The sequence below is a fragment of the Staurois parvus genome, unplaced genomic scaffold, assembly GCF_062004578.1.
Source record: "Staurois parvus isolate SC_StPar_1 unplaced genomic scaffold, SC_StPar_1.0 ptg000031l, whole genome shotgun sequence".
Classification (NCBI taxonomy): Eukaryota; Metazoa; Chordata; class Amphibia; order Anura; family Ranidae; genus Staurois; species Staurois parvus.
In genome coordinates, this window is record NW_028317827.1 from 9,680,833 (window position 1) to 9,701,274 (window position 20,442).

The following is a 20,442-nucleotide window of genomic DNA, read 5'->3' on the forward strand; positions in this document are numbered from 1 at the left end:
GTCCCCTACACTCCACCGAAACTGCCTTACTCAAACTCTCCAAAGACCTGCTAACCGCCAAAGCTAATGGCCACTATTCAGTGCTCCTACTCCTTGACCTCTCTGCGGTCTTCGACACAGTTGACCACCCCCTCCTCCTCAAAAAACTACATTCCTTCGGCCTCAGAGATTCTGCTCTCTCCTGGCTCTCATCCTACCTGTCACAACGCTCTTTCAGTGTTACCTATAATGCTACCACCTCCCTCTCACTCCCCCTCTCTGTTGGGGTCCCTCAAGGCTCTGTCCTTGGGCCCCTTCTCTTCTCCATCTATACCTCCTCCCTTGGCCAACTCATACACTCTCACGGCTTCAACTACCAACTCTATGCCGACGACACACAAATCTATCTCTCAACCCCCCACCTCACCCCCGCGGGCTCCGCCCGAATCACACACCTGCTGAGCGACATATCAGACTGGATGTCGCTCCACTTCCTTAAACTGAACCTCTCCAAAACCGAGTTTCTTGTCTTCCCCCCAGCCTGGACACCACCCCCCATTGACTTCTCTATCACATCGAACAACGCTACCATCAAACCCGCCCCGCAGGCCAGAGTACTTGGTGTCATTCTGGACTCCAACCTATCCTTCCAGCCCCAAGTCCAATCTTTAACAAACTCGTGCAGACTCCACCTCCGCAACATCGCCAAAATCCGCACGTTCCTAACCCCAGAAACCACTAAACAGCTCATCCACTCCCTCATCCTATCACGACTCTACTACTGCAACTCCCTCCTCACTGGCCTGCCACGCCGCTGACTATCCTGGCTTCAGTCGATCCTGAATACGGCTGCCAGACTCATTCACCTTTCCAACTGCTCTGTCTCTGCCACCCCCCTCTGCCAATCCCTCCACTGGCTTCTGATTGCACAACGGATCAAATTCAAAATCCTAACGCTGACATACAAAGCTGTCCACCATACTGCCCCGAACTACATCACTGACCTAATATCCAAGTACCGCCCAGCACGCACACTCCGCTCCTCACAAGACCTCCTTCTCTCTAGTTCCCTGGTCTCCTCCTCCCATGCCCGCCTCCAGGACTTCTGCAGGGTGTCACCCATCCTCTGGAACTCCCTGCCCCAACCCATCAGATTATCACCTACTCTCCTCTCCTTAAGGCGCACCCTGAAAACCCATCTCTTCAGGGTTCACCCACCCCCTGCTAACTTGCCGACCTCCTCCACTCTTCCTACCACTCCATGCCCCACAGCTATCTCCTCCTGTGCCACCATCGCATCCCTCCTAGATTGTAAGCTCGAAAGAGCAGGGCCCTCAATCCCCTCATGTTTTGCATTGTATTGGTATTGTTCTGTCACATGTTCTGTCCCCCTTTTGTAATGTACAGCGCTGAGCGAACTATTGGCGCTTCATAAATACTGTATAATAATAATAATCTATAGTGCTGTGCAAATGTTTTAGGCAGTTGTGATAGTCAATATGTTGCTGATAGCTTGATTTAACATGGAATTACTTTATTGAACAGAAACATGCATTTTTATACACTCAAAAATAGGGGCAGTCCACACAAATAATACACATTGGAATAAACATTCCACACTGATTAGGTAAGAGCTTGATGACATCATCTTAAACAATGCAAAAGGTAAACAGTACAGCCAACTGCTAACAGTGATCTAATGAACAGTAAGCTAATCAGCAGCCAGGCACTCAGATAATGCTTTGATTAATCAGGGAGCACACCACAGAGAGACTGGCAGCAAACCCACCCCTGAATACACAACTAGAGATGAGCGAAGTATTCAAAAATTCGATTCGGCTGATTCGGCGAATTCGCGGAATAAATTTGATTCGAGTCGAATATATTCGCTGCGAATTTAACTTATAAAAAGGGTGTTTCTAGGCTTCAGAGAGCCTTTATATTAGTGCAGAACACTGTACCTTTAATTTAAATGCCCTTGGAGTCTGCTGGGGAAGAGAAATAATGCTGTCAGTCAGTATGACATGCAGATGAGTGCCGTCGATCTTAGAATCACCGCACACTTCACTCATTTGGGCAGTCACGGGGCCAAAACCAGAGTGTGGAGCCACAGTGTGGCGGTGGAGGCAGCAGCAATGGGAGGCCATACAGCACCCTATGACAAAATGGAACCCACCAGCAGTGTGAGGAGACCTGAAAGTGGCACATGGCAGAGTGTGGCGATGGAGACAGCAGCAATGGGAGGCCGTACAGGGACCCATGAGACACTCTGGACCTGGCAGCAGCATGAGGAGGCGGTACGGGGGCCCATGGCAGATTACGGGCCTGGCAGTAGCAATGGGAGGCCCGTAATCTGCCAGCACCCTATGACAAAATGGAACCCACCAGCAGTGTGAGGAGACCTGAAAGTGGCACATGGCAGAGTGTGGCGATGGAGACAGCAGCAATGGGAGGCCGTACAGGAACCCATGAGACACTCTGGACCTGGCAGCAGCATGAGGAGGCGGTACGGGGGCCCATGGCAGATTACGGGCCTGGCAGCAGCAATGGGAGGCCCGTAATCTGCCAGCACCCTATGACAAAATGGAACCCACCAGCAGTGTGAGGAGACCTGAAAGTAGCACATGGCAGAGTGTGGCGAAGGAGACAGCAGCAATGGGAGGCCGTACAGGGACCCATGAGACACTCTGGATCTGGCAGCAGCATGAGGAGGCGGTACAGGGGCCCATGACAGATTACGGGCCTGGCAGCAGCATGAGGAGGCGGTACGGGGGCCCATGGCAGATTACGGGCCTGGCAGCAGCAATGGGAGGCCCGTAATCTGCCAGCACCCTATGACAAAATGGAACCCACCAGCAGTGTGAGGAGACCTGAAAGTGGCACATGGCAGAGTGTGGCGATGGAGACAGCAGCAATGGGAGGCCGTACAGGGACCCATGAGACACTCTGGACCTGGCAGCAGCATGAGGAGGCGGTACGGGGGCCCATGGCAGATTACGGGCCTGGCAGCAGCAATGGGAGGCCCGTAATCTGCCAGCACCCTATGACAAAATGGAACCCACCAGCAGTGTGAGGAGACCTGAAAGTGGCACATGGCAGAGTGTGGCGATGGAGACAGCAGCAATGGGAGGCCGTACAGGGACCCATGAGACACTCTGGACCTGGCAGCAGCATGAGGAGGCGGTACAGGGGCCCATGACAGATTACGGGCCTGGCAGCAGCAATGGGAGGCCCGTAATCTGCCAGCACCCTATGACAAAATGGAACCCACCAGCAGTGTGAGGAGACCTGAAAGTGGCACATGGCAGAGTGTGGCGATGGAGACAGCAGCAATGGGAGGCCGTACAGGGACCCATGAGACACTCTGGACCTGGCAGCAGCATGAGGAGGCGGTACAGAGACCCATGACACACTCTGGACCTGGCAGCAGCATGAGGAGGCGGTACAGGGGCCCATGACAGATTACGGGCCTGGCAGCAGCAATGGGAGGCCCGTAATCTGCCAGCACCCTATGACAAAATGGAACCCACCAGCAGTGTGAGGAGACCTGAAAGTGGCACATGGCAGAGTGTGGCGATGGAGACAGCAGCAATGGGAGGCCGTACAGGGACCCATGACACACTCTGGACCTGGCAGCAGCATGAGGAGGCGGTACAGGGGCCCATGACAGATTACGGGCCTGGCAGCAGCAATGGGAGGCCCGTAATCTGCCAGCACCCTATGACAAAATGGAACCCACCAGTAGTGTGAGGAGACCTGAAAGTGGCACATGGCAGAGTGTGGCGATGGAGACAGCAGCAATGGGAGGCCGTACAGGGACCCATGAGACACTCTGGACCTGGCAGCAGCATGAGGAGGCGGTACAGGGACCCATGACACACTCTGGACCTGGCAGCAGCATGAGGAGGCGGTACAGGGGCCCATGACAGATTACGGGCCTGGCAGCAGCAATGGGAGGCCCGTAATCTGCCAGCACCCTATGACAAAATGGAACCCACCAGCAGTGTGAGGAGACCTGAAAGTGGCAAATGGCAGAGTGTGGCGATGGAGACAGCAGCAATGGGAGGCCGTACAGGGACCCATGACACACTCTGGACCTGGCAGCAGCATGAGGAGGCGGTACGGGGGCCCATGGCAGATTACGGGCCTGGCAGCAGCAATGGGAGGCCCGTAATCTGCCAGCACCCTATGACAAAATGGAACCCACCAGCAGTGTGAGGAGACCTGAAAGTGGCACATGGCAGAGTGTGGCGATGGAGACAGCAGCAATGGGAGGCCGTACAGGGACCCATGAGACACTCTGGACCTGGCAGCAGCATGAGGAGGCGGTACGGGGGCCCATGGCAGATTACGGGCCTGGCAGCAGCAATGGGAGGCCCGTAATCTGCCAGCACCCTATGACAAAATGGAACCCACCAGCAGTGTGAGGAGACCTGAAAGTGGCACATGGCAGAGTGTGGCGATGGAGACAGCAGCAATGGGAGGCCGTACAAGGACCCATGACACACTCTGGACCTGGCAGCAGCATGAGGAGGCGGTACAGGGGCCCATGACAGATTACGGGCCTGGCAGTAGCAATGGGAGGCCCGTAATCTGCCAGCACCCTATGACAAAATAGAACCCACCAGCAGTGTGAGGAGACCTGAAAGTGGCACATGGCAGAGTGTGGCGATGGAGACAGCAGCAATGGGAGGCCGTACAGGGACCCATGAGACACTCTGGACCTGGCAGCAGCATGAGGAGGCGGTACAGGGGCCCATGACAGATTACGGGCCTGGCAGCAGCAATGGGAGGCCCGTAATCTGCCAGCACCCTATGACAAAATGGAACCCACCAGCAGTGTGAGGAGACCTGAAAGTGGCACATGGCAGAGTGTGGCGATGGAGACAGCAGCAATGGGAGGCCGTACAGGGACCCATGAGACACTCTGGACCTGGCAGCAGCATGAGGAGGCGGTACAGGGACCCATGACACACTCTGGACCTGGCAGCAGCATGAGGAGGCGGTACAGGGGCCCATGACAGATTACGGGCCTGGCAGCAGCAATGGGAGGCCCGTAATCTGCCAGCACCCTATGACAAAATGGAACCCACCAGCAGTGTGAGGAGACCTGAAAGTGGCACATGGCAGAGTGTGGCGATGGAGACAGCAGCAATGGGAGGCCGTACAGGGACCCATGAGACACTCTGGACCTGGCAGCAGCATGAGGAGGCGGTACAGGGGCCCATGACAGATTACGGGCCTGGCAGCAGCAATGGGAGGCCCGTAATCTGCCAGCACCCTATGACAAAATGGAACCCACCAGCAGTGTGAGGAGACCTGAAAGTGGCACATGGCAGAGTGTGGCGATGGAGACAGCAGCAATGGGAGGCCGTACAGGGACCCATGAGACACTCTGGACCTGGCAGCAGCATGAGGAGGCGGTACAGAGACCCATGACACACTCTGGACCTGGCAGCAGCATGAGGAGGCGGTACAGGGGCCCATGACAGATTACGGGCCTGGCAGCAGCAATGGGAGGCCCGTAATCTGCCAGCACCCTATGACAAAATGGAACCCACCAGCAGTGTGAGGAGACCTGAAAGTGGCACATGGCAGAGTGTGGCGATGGAGACAGCAGCAATGGGAGGCCGTACAGGGACCCATGACACACTCTGGACCTGGCAGCAGCATGAGGAGGCGGTACAGGGGCCCATGACAGATTACGGGCCTGGCAGCAGCAATGGGAGGCCCGTAATCTGCCAGCACCCTATGACAAAATGGAACCCACCAGTAGTGTGAGGAGACCTGAAAGTGGCACATGGCAGAGTGTGGCGATGGAGACAGCAGCAATGGGAGGCCGTACAGGGACCCATGAGACACTCTGGACCTGGCAGCAGCATGAGGAGGCGGTACAGGGACCCATGACACACTCTGGACCTGGCAGCAGCATGAGGAGGCGGTACAGGGGCCCATGACAGATTACGGGCCTGGCAGCAGCAATGGGAGTTCCGTAATCTGCCAGCACCCTATGACAAAATGGAACCCACCAGCAGTGTGAGGAGACCTGAAAGTGGCAAATGGCAGAGTGTGGCGATGGAGACAGCAGCAATGGGAGGCCGTACAGGGACCCATGACACACTCTGGACCTGGCAGCAGCATGAGGAGGCGGTACGGGGGCCCATGGCAGATTACGGGCCTGGCAGCAGCAATGGGAGGCCCGTAATCTGCCAGCACCCTATGACAAAATGGAACCCACCAGCAGTGTGAGGAGACCTGAAAGTGGCACATGGCAGAGTGTGGCGATGGAGACAGCAGCAATGGGAGGCCGTACAGGGACCCATGAGACACTCTGGACCTGGCAGCAGCATGAGGAGGCGGTACGGGGGCCCATGGCAGATTACGGGCCTGGCAGCAGCAATGGGAGGCCCGTAATCTGCCAGCACCCTATGACAAAATGGAACCCACCAGCAGTGTGAGGAGACCTGAAAGTGGCACATGGCAGAGTGTGGCGATGGAGACAGCAGCAATGGGAGGCCGTACAAGGACCCATGACACACTCTGGACCTGGCAGCAGCATGAGGAGGCGGTACAGGGGCCCATGACAGATTACGGGCCTGGCAGTAGCAATGGGAGGCCCGTAATCTGCCAGCACCCTATGACAAAATGGAACCCACCAGCAGTGTGAGGAGACCTGAAAGTGGCACATGGCAGAGTGTGGCGATGGAGACAGCAGCAATGGGAGGCCGTACAGGGACCCATGACACACTCTGGACCTGGCAGCAGCATGAGGAGGCGGTACAGGGGCCCATGACAGATTACGGGCCTGGCAGCAGCATGAGGAGTCGGTACGGGGGCCCATGGCAGATTACGGGCCTGGCAGATGACGACGAGGCTGCCAAGTGCGATCAGCCTCATCATCATCAATTAGGGTCTCCGCCTCACTACTAGACCCCTCGGCTGCGTGTGGGTCAGGAGACAGACCTGTCTCTAGACCGGCTACCGAGCCACTCTCCTCGCCAGTACTTCTTCGCCTGGCTGCTGAAGAGGCGGATGTCTCCCCCCGTTCCTGACCGCCCTCTGTTAGCTCTTCCTCACTGTACAGTGGGGCTGAGCCCACAGCATGCGATACTTCGCTTGGTGAGGGAACACCAAAGGACAGGGGCAGGTAGAGGACACGTGATTTCAGTGGGCTTGCTCCCGGGCCATGCCAACTAACGGTTGTGTCTGACGTACCCACCGACCGTTGGCTGTAGGTGTCAGAGGTGACCTGGGAAGAGGAAGACGACCGAGCCAACCAATCGATGACGGCAGGGTTGTCGGTGGAGACACGACCGCTGGATGACACCGGGAGCACTGGCCTCTGGCTGCGACTAGTGCTGCCTCGACCCCTTCCTCTGCTGCCACGTCTGCTCGCTCCTGAAACATTGCCTCCTCTGCCACTCCTCTGCGTGTTGTCTGACATACTCTTTAATTCAACGATTCTGTGTCCCTGAGTAACAATTCTGTGTCTCTGAGTAACAATTCTGTGTCCCTCAGTAACGATTCTGTGTCCCTCAGTAACGATTCTGTGTCCCTCAGTAACGATTCTGTGTCCCTGAGTAACAATTCTGTGTCCCTCAGTAACAATTCTGTGTCCCTCAGTAACAATTCTGTGTCCCTCAGTAACAATTCTGTGTCCCTGAGTAACAATTCTGTGTCCCTGAGTAACAATTCTGTGTCCCTGTGTAACGATTCTGTGTCCCTGTGTAACGATTCTGTGTCCCTGAGTAACGATTCTGTGTCCCTGAGTAACGATTCTGTGTCCCTGAGTAACAATTCTGTGTCTGTCCCTGAGTAACAATTCTGTGTCCCTGAGTAACAATTCTGTGTCCCTCAGTAACAATTCTGTGTCCCTCAGTAACAATTCTGTGTCCCTCAGTAACAATTCTGTGTCTGTCCATGAGTAACAATTCTGTGTCCCTGAGTAACAATTCTGTGTCCCTCAGTAACAATTCTGTGTCCCTCAGTAACAATTCTGTGTCCCTCAGTAACAATTCTGTGTCTGTCCCTGAGTAACAATTCTGTGTCCCTCAGTAACAATTCTGTGTCCCTCAGTAACAATTCTGTGTCCCTGAGTAACAATTCTGAGTCCCTCAGTAACAATTCTGTGTCCCTCAGTAACAATTCTGTGTCCTTCAGTAACAATTCTGTGTCTGTCCCTGAGTAACAATTCTGTGTCTGTCCCTGAGTAACAATTCTGTGTCTGTCCCCGAGTAACAATTCTGTGTCCCTGAGTAACAATTCTGTGTCCCTGAGTAACAATTCTGTGTCCCTGAGTAACAATTCTGTGTCTGTCCCTCAGTAACAATTCTGTGTCCCTGAGTAACAATTCTGTGTCCCTGAGTAACAATTCTGTGTCCCTGAGTAACAATTCTGTGTCCCTGAGTAACAATTCTGTGTCCCTGAGTAACAATTCTGTGTCCCTGAGTAACAATTCTGTGTCTGTCCCTGAGTAACGATTCTGTGTCTCTGAGTAACGATTCTGTGTCCCTGAGTAACGATTCTGTGTCCCTCAGTAACAATTCTGTGTCCCTCAATAACGATTCTGTGTCCCTGAGTAACGATTCTGTGTCCCTGAGTAACGATTCTGTGTCCCTCAGTAACAATTCTGTGTCCCTGAGTAACAATTCTGTGTCCCTGAGTAACAATTCTGTGTCCCTCAGTAACAATTCTGTGTCCCTGAGTAACAATTCTGTGTCCCTGAGTAACAATTCTGTGTCCCTGAGTAACAATTCTGTGTCTTTCCCTGAGTAACAATTCTGTGTCTTTCCCTGAGTAACAATTCTGTGTCCCTGAGTAACAATTCTGTGTCCCTCAGTAACTATTCTGTGTCCCTGAGTAACAATTCTGTGTCTGTCCCTGAGTAACAATTCTGTGTCCCTCAGTAACAATTCTGTGTCCTTGAGTAACAATTCTGTGTCCCTCAGTAACAATTCTGTGTCCCTCAGTAACAATTCTGTGTCCCTCAGTAACAATTCTGTGTCCCTGAGTAACAATTCTGTGTCTGTCCCCGAGTAACAATTCTGTGTCTGTCCCCGAGTAACAATTCTGTGTCCCTGAGTAACAATTCTGTGTCCCTGAGTAACAATTCTGTGTCTGTCCCTCAGTAACGATTCTGTGTCCCTGAGTAACAATTCTGTGTCCCTGAGTAACAATTCTGTGTTCCTGAGTAACAATTCTGTGTCCCTGAGTAACAATTCTGTGTCTGTCCCTGAGTAACGATTCTGTGTCTCTGAGTAACGATTCTGTGTCCCTGAGTAACGATTCTGTGTCCCTCAGTAACGATTCTGTGTCCCTCAGTAACGATTCTGTGTCCCTGAGTAACGATTCTGTGTCCCTGAGTAACGATTCTGTGTCCCTCAGTAACAATTCTGTGTCCCTGAGTAACAATTCTGTGTCCCTGAGTAACAATTCTGTGTCTGTCCCTGAGTAACAATTCTGTGTCCCTGAGTAACAATTCTGTGTCCCTGAGTAACAATTCTGTGTCCCTCAGTAACTATTCTGTGTCCCTGAGTAACAATTCTGTGTCCCCGAGTAACAATTCTGTGTCTGTCCCTCAGTAACGATTCTGTGTCCCTGAGTAACAATTCTGTGTCCCTGAGTAACAATTCTGTGTTCCTGAGTAACAATTCTGTGTCCCTGAGTAACAATTCTGTGTCTGTCCCTGAGTAACGATTCTGTGTCTCTGAGTAACGATTCTGTGTCCCTGAGTAACGATTCTGTGTCCCTCAGTAACGATTCTGTGTCCCTCAGTAACGATTCTGTGTCCCTGAGTAACGATTCTGTGTCCCTGAGTAACGATTCTGTGTCCCTCAGTAACAATTCTGTGTCCCTGAGTAACAATTCTGTGTCCCTGAGTAACAATTCTGTGTCTGTCCCTGAGTAACAATTCTGTGTCCCTGAGTAACAATTCTGTGTCTGTCCCTCAGTAACGATTCTGTGTCCCTGAGTAACAATTCTGTGTCCCTGAGTAACAATTCTGTGTTCCTGAGTAACAATTCTGTGTCCCTGAGTAACAATTCTGTGTCTGTCCCTGAGTAACGATTCTGTGTCTCTGAGTAACGATTCTGTGTCCCTGAGTAACGATTCTGTGTCCCTCAGTAACGATTCTGTGTCCCTCAGTAACGATTCTGTGTCCCTGAGTAACGATTCTGTGTCCCTGAGTAACAATTCTGTGTCCCTGAGTAACAATTCTGTGTCCCTGAGTAACAATTCTGTGTCCCTGAGTAACAATTCTGTGTCTGTCCCTGAGTAACAATTCTGTGTCCCTGAGTAACAATTCTGTGTCCCTGAGTAACAATTCTGTGTCCCTCAGTAACTATTCTGCGTCCCTGAGTAACAATTCTGTGTCTTTCCCTGAGTAACAATTCTGTGTCCCTGAGTAACAATTCTGTGTCCCTGAGTAACAATTCTGTGTCTGTCCCTGAGTAACAATTCTGTGTCCCTCAGTAACAATTCTGTGTCCCTGAGTAACAATTCTGTGTCCCTGAGTAACAATTCTGTGTCTGTCCCTGAGTAACAATTCTGTGTCCCTGAGTAACAATTCTGTGTCCCTGAGTAACAATTCTGTGTCTTTCCCTGAGTAACAATTCTGTGTCTGTCCCTGAGTAACAATTCTGTGTCTGTCCCTGAGTAACAATTCTGTGTCCCTGAGTAACAATTCTGTGTCCCTCAGTAACAATTCTGTGTCCCTCAGTAACAATTCTGTATCTTTCAGTAACAATTCTGTGTCTGTCCCTGAGTAACAATTCTGTGTCCCTGAGTAACAATTCTGTGTCCCTGAGTAACAATTCTGTGTCCCTCAGTAACAATTCTGTGTCCCTCAGTAACAATTCTGTGTCTGTCCCTGAGTAACAATTCTGTGTCCCTGAGTAACGATTCTGTGTCCCTGAGTAACGATTCTGTGTCCCTAAGTAACGATTCTGTGTCCCTAAGTAACGATTCTGTGGCCCTAAAATCTCTCTGGCCCTAACTCTGTCCCTAATACAGACAGGTCTGTCTCTCTTGAATGACCGGAGGCTAATGGAGAATTGTAAGATGGCCGCAATTTATAGCTCCACCATTACACAGTGCTGGCTGGCTGGCTGGCTGCTGATTGGCTAATGCGATCACATGTCATGAATGAATGCATTATGGGTCAGCGCGCCTTGTCTGCGCACCTTCCCAGAGATCCCCGCTCCGTCGCCACACATGTCGCCGCCATTTTTGGGAAAATTCGATTCGTGCATCCGAAGTTGGCTAATTTTCGGATTTGGCGCGAATCGAATATTTCCCAATATTCGAAACGAATTCCACTTCGCCATGTTCGATTTGCTCATCTCTATACACAACGTTCATTTCACATGCTGTCTTTCAGGATTTTGCTATTACTTGTATAGTCTGTCCAACGTAATACAAAACTCACACAATATTCCAACAGTCTGAACAGTGGAATTAATTTATCTTCATATAATTCTTGAGGGAGATTGTTGACAAATATCTCTATCCCATATAGAGGAGCCCCTCCAACCCAGTCCGCACGAGGGTCACCACATTTCCTCTGACCACCAACCTGTACAAGATCAGTATCACATCCCTCCATCCCCTCCAGAAGGGAAGATCCACTGTCTGCATGCATAGAATCAATCCAAGCCTTGCTCTCAGCGTTCATTATGTCATTATCCATCATTAAAGAATGATCTGCTCTCGCCATGGGCCATAATCAGTGGGTGGAAGGCTAGCCCCTAGTCCCCTCCAAAAGCCTCTCTCCTGGTTGAGTCTGTCACAGTCTCCTTGTTCTTTATGCTGAAGATAGTTCTTGACATTGGCTGTATGTTTGGGGTCATTTTCCTGCTGCTGCAGAATACATTTGGAGCCAATCACACGCCTCTCTGATGATATGGCATGGTGGATAAGTATGTGCCTGTATGTCTCAGCATGGAGGACACCATTGATCCTGACCAAATATCCAACTCTATTTGCAGAAATGCAGCCCCAAACTTGCAGGGAACCTGCACCATGCTTCACTGTTGCCTGCGGATACTTAAAGCGGAGCTCCACCCAAAAGGGGAAGTTCCACTTTAAAGACTGGTCTCCTGCGCCGCATTAAGGATTGGCATATTTTGGAAGGGGGGGGGGAGCGGGTTCCCGAAATTGACATAGGGAAGTGGAAGTTGTCCTTCCCCCCTCTCTCTCCATAGTCTTCTGGGACACGTGACAGATTCCAGAAGACTATGGGGCCATTCAATAGGCGCAGCACTACTCGCACATGCGCAGCAAGCAACCAGTTGTGAAGCTGCAAGCTGTCACAGCCGGGTGCCCACACTGAAGATGCTGGTGCCAGGACACCGCGGTATGGAGGGACAGAGGAATGGCTAGTTTTTAAAGGTCAGCAACTACAGTTTTTGTAGCTGTTGACTTATTTTTTTACAGTGTGACTGGAACACCACTTTAATATTCTTTCGCTCTCCAGCCCTTTGGCAAACAAACTGTCTCCTGTTACAGCTGAATATTTTTTTTTGGACTCATCAGTCCAGGTCACCTGCTGCCAATTTCCTACACCCCAGTTCCAATGTTTTTGTGCATAGTTGAGTCGTTTAGCCATGTTTCCACGTCAAAAAGGTATGGCTTTATGGCCGCAATTCTTCCATGAAGACCACTTCTAGCCAGGCTTCTCCAGACAGTAGATGGGTCCCACTGGTTTCCCCCAGTTCTATGTTGATGGCACTGCTGTACATAGTCTGATGTTGATGGTAGGTAAGCATGAGGTGTCTCATCTGCTGCATTAAGTTTAACTGGCCGACCACTGCATTTACTGACCTCAACATTACACTTTGTGCTTCTCCAAAAAAGCTTGAATTGAATTGATGCTAGTTTGAAACCAAAGAATAGTCACACTAAATATTGATTTGTTTTAGGGCTTGTTCACACTAAATGTGTATGAAAACTTATAGAAACTGAAGCACAGATTTCACTTGCAGAGACATCAGTTTACATCAGCTTTCATGCGAGTTTTAATGAGTTTTCTGCACATTTCAGATTCCTGTACAGAAAAATCTGCACATGGTACCAGTGTTGTGGTGTGAACAGGGCACATAGAGAACAATTGATTTTGTTGTGCCCTTGCAGAACGCATGCAGAAAAACTGATAGTTCTGCACCATGCATTTTGTAAATTGCTAAAAATAAACAATTAAAATATATATATTTTAAAGCATTCTTACATACTACAGCATTTCTTCACACCTGTCTATGACTTTAACACAGCTCTGCGCATATATATATATATATATATATATACATATACTGTATATATATATATATATATATATATATATATATATATATATATATAGAAACTTATACATCAACAGAAGTCATAGCAAGGCAGTTTTGTTGTCAGTCTCACAGGCTGTCCATTTCCCATACACAGTAATGGATGAACACAGAGTAAGTTTTAAATCAGTGAAATACTTACTAAATCCATGGAGGGAAATGTTGCCATGTTCTTTTGTGGGCATCTGAATATCTTCAAGTAGGACTTTTAGCTCTTCATTACTCTCTAAAACGCTGACTTCTAAAGGGGAGAAAAATAAAATAATCTCATTGTATCTCTTTGCCCTCAGACACAATTCTTTATGGCACAGAGTTCATCCAAGCTGAATCACTGCATGGCTTTTTTTTGCCCAGGAGTATGCTTTGAAGTCCAGGCGTGACTGCTCTGGATCTAATAGTCCAGCTGTACTTAGTCACTGCACTGTGTAGTACAGTGGTGTATTTAGGTTTTGTGCTGCCCTAGGCAACACAAAAATTGGACCCCCCCTCCCTGCAGAGAGAGCCTGACACCAACCAACACCCCACCCGAGAGAGCCTTCCAATATCACCACCTTCCATACACCGGCCACCATACCCCCCCCCAACCCCCCCCCCCAGCAAGAGAGAGAGAAAGACACTCACCTTCACAGCTCCAGACATCCCCTGGAATTAGAGTCAGGTTCTGCATACACCATCAAGTAGCCCACAGTCTCTCTTGGATCCCACCTGGTCCCAAAGCTGCGTTTGTCCCTTCTTTCGTCTCTTCTTCCTGGGGGCGCTGCTGCCCCCCTTAAAAATGCTGCCCTAGGCAAATGCCTTGTTTGCATTGTGGTAAATACACCACTGGTGTAGAACAGTACAGTGGTACTTCAGCCACTACAGCCTAGCTGGATTTCACTTTTTGACATAGCTACCTAGGTAACTGTATGGTTCTCATTCCATGAAGAACCACTTTTAGTAGCTACATAGCACCCAATATCTTATAGAATATATAAATAAAATAATATATGGGTATAAAATGTATTTTGGTTTTATGTTTGAATAAAAGAATGTTTTATGATAATTAATGAAAAAGTTATCTGCTACCCCCTGAACTTTGCAGCTTTAGGTCATGGCTTATGTGGATTTCCCATACATCCACATGCGACAACTCTTCATTGGCATTTTATTTTGCAGTGCATAGCATGCAAAAGAGGTGAGACTCCACGATGTTAAACAGATTAGGGTCAGGAACTCTTTCTAGCAAGAACTTACGTTCCCTGATAGACACTACAGATGACATGTCGGTTCATGATGATTTATTGTCCCACAGTTTAAAAACATACTAGTAGTTTGAGTCAATAACCGTGTCATTGTGGGGTTTATTTACTAAAGCTGGAGAGTCCAAAATCAGACTCCCTTCTGCATAGAAACCAATCAGCTTCTAACCTCAGCTTGTTCAATGAAGCTTTGGCAATGAAACCTGGAAGCTGATTGGTTTCTATGCAGAAGGGAGTCTGATTTTGGACTCTCCAGCTTTAGTAAATAAACCCCTGTGTGTCTTCATGTCTGTATGATTGTAGTGTTAGCAGTAGACTATAAGCCACTTTAAGTGGACCAAAAGTCAGAACATTGTCTTGAGGTCTGCAACTCCCCCTCATTACTGTTTTAGAAAAATAATTATAAGAGCCCTACAATACATACCTTGTTCCTGTCATGTCTAAATGGCTGCTGCCTTTGACAGATGGAGGTAACCATTTATTGCCCCTGCTTTACACAGATCCTGCTTGACAGAGAAACAGGAATGGTGCAGAAGCCATGGCCTGATCTAGGGAGAACCTAATGTTGCAGTTTACTTTTTCCAGGCTTTGATGTTTATTTTTATAATGGGGGCAGCATGTGACAGCAATGGACTTAAAACCATTTTTTAGCTTTCCTGTACTTTTGTGAACTCATATATGATCTCTTTTTTTTTTTAAAGTGCTATTTAAATTTAATACATTACCTTTATTGTCATTGGTGTTGTGTAAAGTGTATATTGGGATTCCTGGTCCTGTAGAAAATTAGAGTTATTAAGTTTTATTACTTGCTTACCATAACATAGCACACTCATTGTAACCAACAACATCACATTTTAAAGGAAAGCACATCTGTGGGTCAAAATAACAAAAGAAAGTTAAAAAAAAAAAGTTTAATGACCAAAAAAAGAGTAGAAATCAAAGCAACATTTCAATGCACAAATTCCTAAACGATGCCGATCCATCAAACACTATTATAAAATCTCATATAAAATTATCCAGACCTGATTTTTTTTTTTTATTCCCACACAGTGCAAAATGCATTACATCTTGGATTATTTCTTATAAGAGCTAATAAAGCAATTATATATGGGTTGGCAAGCTGGCAATTCATCCTTGGTGTTTGTCTACCTGGAAAAGGAGAAGGAATACTGTGCTTCCATCTTACTCCTCCACCTCTGCAGGTCCCAATTATTTTAGACAATAAGTGGAATACTTTTGGGTAGGTGCAGCATGGTGTGGTGTCAGTAATTACACAGAGTCCGTTTGCAGATAACAAGAGCTTCTAATGATGGAATGGCTCAACTTTACAAACAGCCCAGCAGAGAGCGCACCATGCCAGGAAACACTCACAGTTCTGTACAGCTTGGAGGTACAGCAGGTTCAAATGCACCGACAGTGTCTGTCTCAGAGGGCGGAAAAAGGCCTGGCTAGTCTGGTCTCAATAGGGAGGCTTCCAAAAAGGGTGGCATGTCCCTAGCCTGTCCGTACTTGTCTGAAATATCTTCTTGCTGCTTATAACTTTCCCTCTCAGATGGGCGCTCTTTCCCTACACTATCCATTTCACAAATGTACACTCAATGGCCACCCTGGGTCACCTAGAGTCAACCGAAATGGTGCTCCAGAGAATCAAAGAGAAATTCAAAGAGAAACCAGGTTTCACCTGACTTCCTTTCCAGCTGCAGTACCGCTCTGGTCGAGAGTCATCTATAGTGAAGGAAGCAGACGGCACCTCCCTACATACTTATGACCTTCAATGCCCAAAACGTGATTAACAGGAATGTAGAAACAGTCAAGTTTACTTTTAAAGCCTACACTTAGTTACTTTTGTTATTCTAAACTGCAAAAGTACTATCTTTGATTCATTGTATGGTTGATACAATAATATTATTCATTTGGGATCTCATTGAAAAATGTTCTCTAGCATAGGAAGTTACACAATAGCGGTCAATGACAGAACATGCTTGAAACATGCAACTTCCTGTATAACATCCTGTATGTAATGATAGCTGAGAAGGAGCATAAAAGGATGGGTTTCCCGATGGTGATAACAGCAGATCTAGCTTGTGCAATGTGTTCTGAAACAGCCACTTGTAGTCTCTATTGGAGGCCCATGTGGTAGAGAGCCAGTAGGGTCAGTAGACATGGACAAAGCATTGCCATCTTTAATCAGGAAATACCTGAACAAAGACCTTTATGGCAGGATCACCAGATAATATTATGAAAATGTCAGGTTTAAAAATGTTGAAATTATATAAACATGTTCTTTGAGATTGTGGTGATTGGGGTTGTGTCTTTTTTAAAATTAGAAGGACTGTACAAAGTTATGTGCACTAGTTTTATTTTACTGGGAAACAGGAAAGTATATCACAAGTCTGGCGGTAAAAGTGAACCACAAATTTGACATCCATTTGTTGACCTCTACAATGTGTATTAAAACTGTAAGTAATGAGAATATTGGTCATATTTTGGACACTAAATATCCATACTCACCATTGCAGTATAGAGAATAGTACTTTCCATTGGCACTAAATGTGGCAGAGTGGTGCTGACATCTATCAGAATTCAGACTGCAGGTAATACATTGTGGGTTATAAGTGTTATCCAACTTTAACCTGTAAAGAGTAGTTAGAATGACAGATAGATTTATAACATATCTTCCTGCAATCATCTCAGCTGACACAGGAAATGCAGAAAACTTTAAGAGGCTGAAAAGATGCTTTTGACACATCTCCATTCTTAGGAAGGAAAATATTCAAATCAATTCTTCAGTGCTAATTTACTAAAAGAGTTGAAATTCTTCAATAAAAAAAGTGTGTGAATTCAGTTAGCCAATGTGAAAGGCCAATTCTTATTTACTTTCAATATCCAATATTATACACGATTGGATAATTGAAATGAATATTTTTTATAAGGTTTCTCAACTCATTTCAGCCCATTTGTCTTTACATTTACAGAACCCCAATAGTGGTCAACATCAAAAATTTGAAATTACAGAACTAAAACACATTATCAACTAAATGCAGTTTGAACGAAAATATAAAAGGGTAATGGCAATCCTAAAGGGAACTTATCCTCTGATAAGTTTTTTTTTTTAACTGCATGCCTTCTATATCCTTTTACGTGGTGGTGGAGTTATACTGCTGATGACTGACAGCCATTTAGCCACTCCCATTTCACCAAAGCATGCCCATTTTTCCTTTTGTTTACTGAGGCTCCCACTATTAACCTCACCAAATGGAATTACAATTACATATTTGCTACACCCAAAATTTACCATGCATACATTCAACCTCACAAATTAAAATTGCCCTCACTTCCCGAGATGGCCCTGCTGACCTAAATGTTTTTTCTAGGTCACTGATTCACTCACTATTGATCAGTGACAGCCCTGAAACATTCAACCTTAAAAGCAATTAAGCAATACCAGCTCATATAATTGAAAACTTTAAGAACAGAACACTTTTAATGCTACTAACTCTGAAAAATCAGAAAAAGGAAACACCGATATATCTCCTAGAATTTTCTCTTACTTGTAAAGGTGTCGTTTTGATGGGTACCCTTCTTCATTACTTATATAGAACCTGGAAGACAAATAATTAAAACTGATTTAACAATCAATATTTAAAATCTCTCTTAGCTATAGTTTCAATGATTTAGATTTGACGGTTTCTTGTCGTCCACTGCTTTTATTTAAAAATAATGATTGCCACCAAGTATCTTCTGCCATTTATTATAAACACTGCTCAAAAAAAATTAAAGGAACACTTCGTAAACACATCAGATGTCAATGGGGAGAAATATCATTTTGGATATCTATACTGATATGGACTGGGTAATGTGTTAGGAACGTAAGGAAGCCCCATTGTTTGATGGAAATGAAAAATATCAGCCTACAGAGGACTGAATTCAAAGACACCCCGAAAATCAAAGTAAAATAATGATGCAGCAGGCTAGTCCATTTTGCTGAAATTTCATTGCAGCAATTCAAAATGGTACTCAGTAGCTTGTATGGTCCCCACGTGATTGTATGCATGCCTGACAACGTCGGGGCATGCTCCTAATAAGACGCCGGATGGTGTCCTGGGGTATCTCCTCCCAGATCTGGACCAGGGCATCACTGAGCTCCTGGACAATCTGAGGTGCAACCTGGCGAGGTCAGATGGACCGAAACATGATATCCCAAAGCTGTTCTATTGGATTTAGGTCAGGCAATTGTGGGGGCCATTCAATGGTATCAATTCCTTCATCCTCCAGGAACTGCCTGCATACTCTCACCACATGAGGTAGGCCATTGTCATGCACCAGGAAGAACCCAGGACCCACTGCACTGTAGGGTCTGACAATGGGTCCAAGGCAGGGGCGGACTGACAACTCATGGGGCCCCCAGGCAATAGGGGATCATGGGGCCCCTGTGTCCTCGCCCACACTCAAACCACACCCAAAAAGGCCTATGAGTGGTACCAGGGGCATCTCATGGGGCCCCCTACTAACCCTACAGAGCCCGAATGGTCAGTCCGCTACTGGTCCAAGGATTTCATCCCGATACCTAATGGTAGTCAGGGTGCCATTTTCTAGCCTGTAAAGATCTGTGCGTCCCTTCATGGATATGCCTCCCCAGACCATCACTGACCCACCACCAAAACAGTCATGCCGAACGATGTTATAGACAGTATAACGTTCTCCTCGGCTTCTACAGACTCTTTCACATCTGTCACATGTGCTCATGGTGAGCCTGCTCTCATCTGTGAAAAGCACAGGGTACCAGTGGCGGACCTCCCAATTCTGGTGTTCAATGGCAAATGCCAATCGAGCTCTGTGGTGCCGGGCAGTGAACACAGGACCCACTAGAGGACGTCGGGCCCTCAGGCCATCCTCATGAGGTCTGTTTCTGATTGTTTGGTCAGAGACATTCACACCAGTGGCCTGCTGGAGGTCATTTTGTAGGGTACTGGTAGTGCTCATCCTGTTCCTCCTTGCACAAAAGAGCAGATACCGGTCCTGTTGATGGGTTAAGGACCTTCTGTGGCCCTGCCCAGCTCTACTAGAGTATCTGCCTGTCTCCTGGAATCTCCTCCATGTTCTTGAGACTGTGCTGGGAGACACAGCAAACTTTCTGGCAATGGCACATTTTAATGTACCATCCTGGAGGAGTTGGACTGCCTGTGCAACCTCTGTAGGGGCCAGGTATTGCCTCATGCTACAAGTAGTGACACTGACCCTAGCAAAATACAAAACTATTGAAAAAAATGTCAGTGGCCTCCACCTGTAAAGCCATTCTTGTTTTGGGGGTTGTCTCAGTATTGCCCATCTAGTGCACCTGTTGTTAATTTCATTAACACCAAAGCAGCTGACACTGATTAGCAACCCCCTCTGCTACTTAACTGACCAGATCACTATCCCAGGAGCTTAATTGACTTGATGCTATACTCTGATTAAAAAGTGTTCCTTTCATTTTTTTTGTACAGTGTACTGATATAGGAAGCACACCAACAAATGATGTGCTGGAGTGGTCATGCATTATGGAGTCAACAGCCTAGTCCAAAGAAATAGTAAAGCCTAAGTTTTACTTTATTACACCTTCTTGTTCAATTGTTTTTTAGTTTTCAATACAAATACAAAAGAAAAGAGGGGTTAATGGCCCCAGAACAGCTTTTTCTCATAAAAAGAATGCACAAAAAATACAAGGCTTGTTAGTTTGGAAAAACTCAGTGCAAGTTAGTTGTCAATTACAAACCTATTACTTTAAGAGACTCTGGAAGAGATACGTGCCACACAAAAATGTATTTGCCATCAAAATGGTGCAAATTTGAAATATCATTGATAATCATCAGCAAAATCTTCATTGTTAAATTGTGGCATTTTTGAGAACT

General features: G+C 47.3%; 1 protein-coding gene across 1 annotated transcript in view; it reads right to left on the reverse strand.

The window, feature by feature from the left end:
• DPP4 (dipeptidyl peptidase 4) overlaps nucleotides 1-20,442 on the reverse strand; it is a 156,327-nt gene that overhangs the window by 26,697 nt on the left and 109,188 nt on the right. Inside the window, exons 16-19 of the mRNA XM_089660038.1 lie at nucleotides 18,103-18,153; nucleotides 17,063-17,184; nucleotides 15,277-15,324; nucleotides 13,456-13,554 (exon numbers count right to left, since the gene is read on the reverse strand). Coding sequence (XP_089516164.1) covers nucleotides 13,456-13,554; nucleotides 15,277-15,324; nucleotides 17,063-17,184; nucleotides 18,103-18,153 — 320 coding nt within the window. The remainder of the gene's footprint in view (nucleotides 1-13,455; nucleotides 13,555-15,276; nucleotides 15,325-17,062; nucleotides 17,185-18,102; nucleotides 18,154-20,442) is intronic.